At 41.9% G+C, this 10,033-nt stretch overlaps 1 protein-coding gene across 6 annotated transcripts in view; it reads left to right on the top strand.

Moving 5' to 3' along the window:
* Dtl (denticleless E3 ubiquitin protein ligase homolog) overlaps nucleotides 1-7,125 on the top strand; it is a 40,389-nt gene extending 33,264 nt beyond the window's left edge. For all 6 annotated transcript variants that reach the window (XM_031339048.1, XM_031339083.1, XM_031339076.1 and 3 more), the window contains 2 exons: nucleotides 3,147-3,979; nucleotides 5,281-7,125. In XM_031339048.1, coding sequence (XP_031194908.1) covers nucleotides 3,147-3,979; nucleotides 5,281-5,379 — 932 coding nt within the window. In that variant the 3' untranslated portion in view covers nucleotides 5,380-7,125. The remainder of the gene's footprint in view (nucleotides 1-3,146; nucleotides 3,980-5,280) is intronic.
* The last annotated feature ends 2,908 nt before the right edge of the window (nucleotides 7,126-10,033 follow it).

Raw genomic sequence — 10,033 nt, 5'->3', positions numbered from 1 at the left:
CATATATATATATATGAAGAGGGGAGTTGGACCCTCTGGGACTGAAGTTAACAGATGTGGATACTTGGAACTGAACCTAGGTACTCTACAAAAACAGCCAGTACTCCTAACTCCCCACCCCAGCCATCTTTTCAGCTCAGATAACATTTTTTATCAGTCCATTAAATTTACTTTTCATGTAAATGAAATTTAGTAATTATCAAAAAGACTGTGACTGAGAATATATCCGTCATTTTTTGTTGTTGTTATTTAATTTGGAAAAGTCAAAAATAAGTGAAAAATACAGTATTGGCTGTTAGAGCTTATGAGGGCACAAGTATAAACTTAGTAAGAATTCTCGGGAAATACTTGTGTGTAAAATAAGGACACAGGCCTATCCACAAGCTTGATGTGCTTTCCAAAGAGCAGGCACTGACTTCTGAATGTTCTTTGGCATTCTTGGACTTGTGAAAATTCTTGGCCATTTGTAAACTAAGCAGGGAACCTGATAGCCTCAGTAGGACTACTTCCTGTTAGGATGAGATGTGTCACTTCACAGACGTGACAAGATGGTTGACGGTTGAGCCCAAGTCAAGTGCTAAGTGACCGTGCCAAGTTTTGGGTCTGCATTTGTGTTGGGGAACCTGAGGCCTTCAGACGAAGAAGACATTTTTAAAAGCATGTTAAGAAATGTTAAATGCCAGCCAGTGGTGGTGGCGCACGCCTATAATCCCAGCACTTGGGAGGCAGAGGCAGGCGGATTTCTGAGTTGAAGGACAGCCAGGGCTACACAGAGAAAACCCTGTCTCGGAAAAAATCAAAAAAAAAAAAAGTTAAATGCCACTAGTCAACATGAAGATATAAATTGAAACCACAATGACACAAGTCACCTCAGCTATTAAAAGGCATGGTGTTGGGCTGGTGAGATGGCTCAGCGGGGAAGAGCACCGACTGCTCTTTGGAAGGTCATGAGTTCAAATCCCAGCAACCACATGGTGGCTCACAACCACCCATAATGAGATCTGACGCCCTCGTCTGGTGCATCTGAAGACAGCTATAGTGTACTTACATGTAATAAATAAATAAATCTTAAAAAAAAAAAAAAGGGCATGGTGTTGAACTCCTGTGATCCCAGAAGGTTAAGGAATATGTAATTTAAGGTCAATCTGGGAACATGGTAAAACCCTGTCCCAAAACAAATTAACAAAAAGGGTAACAGGTGTGGGTGAGGATGCACACTATCAGTGCTCCTATAAATTATTCTACTGTTTTGGGGAAATGGGACAGCAATTTCTATTGCATGATCCAGCAATCCCACTTTTGGGTACATAGCTAGAGGAATTTTCAGTGTGTGGAAGAGACACCTGCATTCACACAGTCACTGCAGGTTATACGTAATATTCCAGGAGCAGAATCAGCATAAGTGTGATCACAATAAAGACAATTGTGTATAAGCAATAAAACACTGCTTAATGAGGAATTTTACATTGGAGGGAGGGATCAGATTTTTTTGAAACAGGATTTTACTGTGTAACCATAACTAGCCTTTTAACTCATGATCCTTCTGCCTCAGCCTGTAAGTTCTGAAAGTCCAGGTATTTTCCATCATACCTGGATTGTTCAGCCATTAAGAGAGCCAAGCGCAGAAAGGAAATAATACTGTATAATGTTTCTTCTGTGTAGAGCCCAGACACTAAATTTAAAGACTGGAGTTAGGAAGAAGCCATCATCGTCATCTCCTCCTCTTCCTCCTCCTCCATACTTCTGTCATAAAGATATGAAATACTTGTTTTGTTTTTAAGATTTATTTTTATCTATGTGTGTGAGTATATGTCACCTGTGTGGAGTTGCCTTGCAGACCAGAAGTGTCATATTCCCTAGTATAGGAGTTACAAGCTGTAGTAAGCTGCCAGATATGGGTCCAGCATGGCTACTGGGGAAAAACTCAGGTCCTCTAAGAAAAGCAGCAAGCACTCTTAACCACTGAACCAACGGTCCAACCAGAGACCCTGTCTTAAAAAATAATAATAATAATAACAACAACAACAACAGAGGGCTGGAAAGATTCCCCAGTGGTTAAGAGCACTGGCTGCTATACCAGAGGACCTGGTTCAAATTCCAGCACCTACTTGGTGGCTCATAACTCGGCTTGTAGGGATCTGACACCCTGTTCTAGCTCCTGAGGGTATCAGGCATGCATAGGGTTGATAAACATATTTGCAAGCAAATAACCCATAAACCCTTTCCTTCCCTCTCTTTCCTTCTTTCTCTCTTTCTTTCCTTAAAGGAGTGTGTGGTAGTACACCTTTTTAATTCCAGCACTTGGGGAGCAGAGGGAGGTGGACATCTTGACTTTGAACAGGACAGCCAGAGCTACATATAAAATCCTGTCTTTAAATAAAAAATTCAGAATAGAATGGTGACGAGCAGGTGCTTATAAGAAGGGTAGATCAGGGCAGTGGTGGTACACGCCTTTAATCCCAGCACTTGGGAGGCAGAGGCAGCTGGATTTCTGAGTTCAAGGCCAGCCTGGTCTACAGAGTGAGTTCCAGGACAGCCACGGCTGTACAGAGAAACTGTGTCTCAGAAAAACAACAACAAAAAAAAAAAAAAAGAAGAGCAGATTAACAAATGGGAGATAATATTTGAAGGTTATAAAGTTTTGTGTGCATACAAGCAGGAGCAAGGTAGAGGTGGTATAGCATGGTCACTACAGTCAGCAGTAGTGATGCACTTGAGAACTGCTGGGAGTACATTTTTAAATGTTCACATACTACAAGGTGATAGATTATGTCACAATGTCATGTTTATCCCCAAATTCATAGGATAAAAAGTACAACTGTAAAGTATGGTGAAACACCATGTGCATTTTGATTTTTCTATAGTAAGCTTGTGGTGTGTTGTGTGTCATTTGTATGTGGAGGCTGTTGGGAATGGCTTGCTGGTGCTTTAAATTTTTCCTAGGATTTGCAAGTATATGTTTTACATCAGAGGGCTTAGGAAGCTGGCAGACAAGGAGAGGAAAAGTGCTTGGGGGAAGGGTAGAAATGGAATGATTTTAGCTATCTATTTACTGGCAAACTAACCCTTAGATGATGTTGTTAGATATGCCCCTTGATGAAAAATCAAGGACTTCACATCACTTTCTTGCTTTTCTTCATTTTCAGTAGCGGTATCAAGTAGCCAGAGTACTCCTGCCAAAGCTCCCAGAGCCAAGAGCAGTCCATCCATTTCCTCTCCTTCATCAGCAGCTTGTGCTCCAGGCTGTGCAGGAGACCTCCCTCTTCCTTCAAATACCCCCACATTCTCAGTCAAAACCACTCCTGCCAAGACCCGGTCTCCAGTCGGCAGAAGAGGCGCCATCTCCTCTGTGTCTCCCAAACCACTCTCATCTTTCAAGATGTCGCTTAGAAACTGGGTGACCCGAACACCTTCCTCATCTCCACCTGTCACTCCACCTGCTTCTGAGACAAAGATCTCATCTCCAAGAAAAGCTCTTATTCCTGTGAGCCAGAAGTCATCACAAGCAGATGCTTGCTCTGAATCTAGAAATAGAGTGAAGAGGCGTCTCGACTCAAGCTGTCTGGAGAGTGTGAAACAAAAGTGTGTGAAGAGTTGCAACTGTGTCACTGAGCTTGACGGCCAAGTGGAGAGTCTTCATTTGGATCTGTGCTGCCTTTCCGGCACCCAGGAAGTCCTTAGCCAAGACTCTGCAGGTCCTACCAAATCAAGCAAGACTGAAGGTGCTGGCACAAGCATCTCAGAGCCTCCTTCTCCTGTCAGTCCTTACGCTTCTGAAGGCTGTGGACCACTGCCTCTTCCTTTGAGACCTTGTGGAGAAGGATCTGAAATGGTGGGCAAAGAGAATAGCTCCCCAGAGAATAAGAACTGGTTGTTGGCCATGGCAGCCAAACGTAAGGCAGAAAGTTCATCCCCAAGAAGCCCATCATCCCAGACACCCAGTTCCAGGAGACAAAGTGGAAAGACCTCACCAGGCCCGGTAAGCCTGCAGTATGGGAGGATGCATGTCCTATCTGAAGGGGCTAAGTGCAGTTCTCAAGACTGTCAGGAAATGAGATTGATAGCTTCGTGCCCTGTTACTCCATTAATCCTTTCATCTGCTCATCTTCTTCAATCTTACTGCTTGACTCACTAAAGCCTTCCTTCACCATGTAGAGTGTCGATTCAAAAATACTTCTCCTGGTAGACAGTATGGCTTTTTTTTTTTTTTTTTTTTTTTAAAGTAAACTTTGTTCTTGGGAAACTTGCCAACATCCATAAGTAGATTTTCAGCTTGTAATTGCATTTTATGATCAAAATGAAACTTAGATATTTCAAAGCAGTTAAATTATAGATTCCTTGATTTTTTTTTTATTTTTATTTGTTGGCTTTTCCTCAAGTTTATGATTGCTTTGCATATAGCAATATTCTGAACACTTATTTCTAAGGTTCATTTTTCATTGACTGACATGACATTTAATTATTTAATTAAATGTGGCAGAAATAAGTGAGCTTTTGTAAAGCATAAGACTTGTAAAGACAGAAGTAACAGAGCATTGGGTAAGCTGTGCACAGCAGAGCTGCTGTTACTCAGTGTGAAGGTACGGGGAGGGGCCTTCAGCCTCAGCGGCTCGCAAGCTTCTTGTTCTGAGTTTACGAGGAAGGTGGGAAGGCTATCTTTAGACTAGAACTAACGTGATGAGTATCCTACCTGCTTAACATCCTTAACCTAGCCTGTGCTTCTGGGAAGGGAAACGAGAGATAAATGAAGGCTGTTTACTCTGCAAGCCAAACCAAAATTTTGCTACAGAAAATGACAGTTTCTTTTTCTCAGTAGTAGGAATGTTCTGTGCTCCCAGCCAGAAACTTGTCACCAGTGTCCCTATGTCTCCCATGTGTCTTTCCTGACCCCCATGATTACTTCTCACTGATAATATAAATCTTAAGAAGCATTGAGCCAGTATGCTGATCTCAATTTTTTATGATTTGGGCTCTGTTGTTGTGTCTTGGTCTTGGTGTTTTTACATTTTATTCACTTCCAGGTTCTCACTATATATCCCAGGCTGGCTTTGAACTCCGGACCTTCCTGCCTTAGCCTCTCAGGTGCTGAAATCGTGGGGTGTGCCACTATATACAACTAATATGTATCAGAAAAATATTCCTTATTGGAAGAAAATGAAGAAAGTGCTGTTTGCTTTATCAATTGAGGGGCTGATTTTGATTTGCTCAAGAGAACGGAAGCTTTAACCTAGAGCGTGCTGTGGGAACTTGGAATGTCTCTAACTCTTCATTTTCTCCTAGGTCACCATTACTCCCACCTCCATGAGGAAGATATGCACATACTTCCGTAGAAAAACTCAAGAGGACTTCTGTAGTCCTGAACACTCGACTGAACTCTAGATTCTAACCTGAAAGTTACAGGTCTACAAAGATAAAAAAAAGACTTTAAAATTCTGCTCTTTAAGAAAATGGTCATCTTTTAATTTTGGAAAAAGTCCTTCTAAACTCTTAAGCAGACCCAGTCAGGCCCCACTGTGTATAGATACAGCTGCCTGAGGTGAGCGCTGTCTCCAGTTCATGGGGTGGCTTGTCCCCTGTGGTCTTCTCTAGCAGTCTGATAATCACATCCAGCTCATGGATGCAGAAAGCAAGGAGCGCTTCTGTGGATGGTGGGGAGCACTTGCTAGTCCAGCACAGGGCCCATCTGTGCAGACATCCTCTCAGGAGACGCCTTAAGCAAGTGTCAGCTTATTTGAAATATATAATTTGTTCACTATACTTTGGTGTGTGTGTGTTTCTCAAACTGTATAAAAATGTGATATTCACGTAGTACATTCATATTGTTTTCATGTATGATATCTTGAGTTGAGGTCATGATTATTTTAAATGCAGTGATCAATGTCAACTCTTTGGAGAATGTAGGAGAAAACAACAGAAAGCTGGGTTTGTTTGCATGAAAGCTGTGGAGGTCCCAAGTTTTGTTTTTTTTTTTAACCAGATTTCTATTACAAACTAGCATCACTCATGGGGCGGCGAGGCACTTTCTTGAGAGAGATGCTTTATAAAATCAGTATACACTGAAACCAGGGCAGTTCTCTAGGGTCTGTGACTTAAAAATGTCATTAGATTTTTAAGATAAAATAATTTCTTATAAAAGACGATATTGCTTAAAAAAAAGTCTAGAGCCTGGAAAATAAGCCTTTTTTTTTTCCCAAAAGGCACCAGCAAAAAATAAACACAGCACTTTATCTATACATTTAGTGCAGAGGTTGTGTCATCTGACTCTAAATTGTATTTGAAATACTGTAATCTTTCTTCCCCTTAAATGCTACATGTTGGTCCTCATAAAATGAGCCTCATGTCTCCCTTCGCAGACGCTTGGGAAGAAGCTTTATGTTTGAGAAAGGCGTTCCCTCAGTTAGGAAAGAGTTTGTTCCATTCAAATCTCTGGGGACTGGTTAAACTTTATTTCAATTCTCATGATTTTTAAATCTTTTATTAAAAAGTTTAAGTCCTTTGAGATTGTAAGTTAAGCTTATAAAACAAACCAAAATGAGAAGGTTAAATAATAAGTGTTGGTTTCCTGTAGTTTTATTAAAAAAAAAAAATTAAAGAAAATGAGATTACAGTCAAACCCCACACCTACGCGGCAGCGTTCGCTGAGTGTGGGGAGTCTGCAGTGAGCTTAGCTTTCTGAGTAGCGGGCAGTAGGAAGGAATTTTTAATGATGCAGAACTGCCCATAATGTTAAATACCTGTTGCTTTGAAAGCCAGTGGTGGTGGTCAGTAAAGCAGATTGTTTGTGTCTGTGTGTGGCCACACTGCCAAGTGAAGCTGGGGTGAGTGGCTGTCAGAACTTCAGGCTCTACTTGGAAAGCTAGTGCCACAAATGGGTGTCAAAGGTCAGCTGTAACAAAGTAGTAATTATCCCTGTCCTGTGACTTTGAGCTGACCCTGAATAATAAGCCTTTTACCTTGTCGATGTTATCCTTTCCTAAGCTTTTTACAGTGACCTGAAAGTAATCTACATAAAAGTTATCCTCAAGTCCCTTTTGCTTGCTTGTAGAGTAAAATGTGTTGTTTCCAAAGGTATAATCTAGTTCAAACTGAAAGAGATTCTAATAAACATCTTCATCAAACCTCAAATGTTTAAGATGGCTTGGGTGACTTGGTGTGCTGCTTTGAATAAGAATGATCCCATAGTCTCATATATTTGAATGGCTGGTCACCAGGAAGTAGAAGTGTTGGATAGGATTATAAAAAATAGGACGTATTGCCTTTGTGGAGGAAGTGGTGAGCGTTCAGGATTCAGAAGCCCATGCCAGGCCCAGGTTCCCTCTTCTACCCCCAACCCCTACCCCCTGGCCTGTGGATGTAGCTCTCAGCTACTGTTCCAGCTCTGTGTATTGTCAAAGACTAGCTTTGACATCCAGGTAAACTGGGGTGAAACAAGAAAATGGCTGGACCAGGGGCTAGAGATGGTTCAGCAGGTAAGAGCACTGACTGCTCTTCCGAAGGTCCTGAGTTCAGATCCTAACAACCACATGGTGGCTCACAACCACCCGTAATGAGATCTGACACCCTCTTCTGGTGCGTCTGAAGACAGCTACAGTGAATTACTCCGGAGAGAGTGGGGCCTGAGCAAGCAGAGGTCCTGAGTTCAATTCCCAGCAGCCACACACATGATGGCTCACGGCCATCTGTACAGTTACAGTGTACTCACACACATAAAATAAATCTTTGAAAAAGAAAATGGCTGGACCAAAAGCTGACAGCTTCTTGCTCTTTTGGAGGCAGAGCTGATGGCTTCTAGCAATTAATTCCTGCTGATAGCATCAGGGGATTAGAAAAAGAAATTTAACTACTTAGGCCAGCCAGATGACCTGCTGAAAAACTCTGTGCCTTTTTTTTTATGTGTATGAGTACACTGTAGCTGTACAGATGGCTGTGAGCTATCATGTGTCCGGCTGCTGGGAATTGAACTCGGGACCTCTGCTGGCCTGCTTGCTCCGGACCCACTCGCTCCAGCGTAATTCACTGTAGCTGTCTTCAGATGCACCAGAAGAGGGAATCAGATCTCATCACGGATGGTTGTAAACCACCATGTGGTTGCTGGGATCCGAACTCAGGACCTTCTGAAGAGTAATCAGTGCTCTTACCCGCTGAGCCATCTCTCCAGCCTTGAACTCTTAACTCTTAAGAAGCCAACAAGAAACAAAAGAGGGGAAATCCTGAGTACACACATTAACTGGGCCTGACCACCAGTTGTTTTCATGTGTACACGTGTGTGTCTGTGTGTGTTTGTGTACACATTTCATTTGGTAGATGGAGCACAGCCTTAACAGTCACTTTTATTTTTCTTGGCCTTTATATAACTTCTCAGATAAAAACTCTATGTAAGAAATAACTCAGATAAAATGTTCTGTGAGGGAGTTATAGCAGGATATTGTTCATTCTATAAGCTCATAGTTCAATAATTTATATGACCTTTGTCATAGTGTACACTATGGCCTCATCCTTGGACCTGACCTAGAATAAATGAATGTTTTCCCTTGATCATTAGTTTGTTCCAAGACTATTTTTTTTTTGTAGTGCAATGTATGTGCCTTTAGTGTATTCATTGTACTATATCTGGCAAACCAACTAAAACCGTCTCCTAAGGCTGTCAATTACTTTAACTTCCTAAAATTGTTTGAACCAAATCAGGAATTCTATAAAATCATTAACTCATTTAAACAAACATTAATTCATGAAAGAATATCTTCATATTGATTGTGCAGGGAATCTGCCCTATAGTGTGGGCTAATGTCCAGGAATCAATCAAAACAGACTGTAGGTAAAAAGAGTCTTTGCCCTGTCACTTCTTATCAGAAAAGTGGGGGATGCAGCAATGACAAGTATGAGAAGGCGCAGCAGCAGCCAGAAGCAGTCCTGAGGCTGTGTGCCTTTCCACCCAGGGTCCACCCATCAAAGCCATGCAAAACTGGAAGCCCTCTCCAGGAAGCTTGGTAAAAGAGAAGGGGTAAAACAGTTTTTTGAAACTAGTACTTTGATCCCAAACTTTTCTATTTGGATACATTTCAAGCAGTGTGGCTATGCAAATATTAGTTTCTTTTGGCCATTTCAAAGCCTTTGTTGTACTTGAATAATTAGTCTCTTAAAATGTCTCTCAATGTGGGCTGCACATATAAAACTTTGTATCTGCCTTTGTGTTAAGGGGTCAGCCAACAACCTCTTCCCTATACCTTATTAAAGCTGCACTAAACTGGGTGGTGGTGGCACACATCTTTAATCCCGGCACACAGGAGGCAGGGGTAGTCAGATCTTTGAGTTGGAGACTGGTCTGCTCTACAAAGTTCTAGGACAGCCAGGGCTGCACAGAGAAACCCTATCTCAAAGAGAAAAAAAAAACAAACCCTGCACTAACACTATAGATTGGAAACATTTGTGTGTGTGTGTGTGTGTGTGTTGTGTGTTATGGGGCCCCACAAACTGTCCTCCCATCATCACATACTCTCCTTTGATACGCACATTCCTTTCCCACACAATTTTTTTTTTAACAAAAATTTCAGGCTATGGCCATGTTTTTAGTAGAGATCACGTCTCATCAACCTGCCTGTTGAAAGCCTGTCATAATACCCTGATGCTCTTAGGACTGCTTTTGTGTTTTTCCTAGTCCCAAGAGAGACTCCCTTTAGTACTGTTCTCAAAGGCAAGGCCAAATAATCTCACAGATCCACTCACAACCAAGCACTGAAAACATCTCACAGCGAATGTGGGAAGGGAGCCTGGGATAGTGTCCTAGGAAGCTAGAGTTAACCTCCTGGCAGTCCTCAGAAGGGCTCAGGGCAGGCACTTGCTACTGCTTGTTCAGCCATCCCACTTGGCTCACAGGGCTCCATGGGGACTCAAGCCACCTTACAGACTCACCAGTTATCTTGTTAGGTCTTGAAATAATGGAAAATTATTTCAAGACTTTATTGTGCTGGCTCTAGATATTAGTTAAAAGTTACAAGCAAGCTGAACACATTTTGTTGAAATTTAATGCTTCACT

This window comes from Mastomys coucha, unplaced genomic scaffold, assembly GCF_008632895.1.
Source record: "Mastomys coucha isolate ucsf_1 unplaced genomic scaffold, UCSF_Mcou_1 pScaffold1, whole genome shotgun sequence".
In the NCBI taxonomy this organism is placed as follows: Eukaryota; Metazoa; Chordata; class Mammalia; order Rodentia; family Muridae; genus Mastomys; species Mastomys coucha.
Note: the sequence above shows the minus strand (reverse complement) of the source record. Positions and strands in the feature narration are given on the sequence as shown.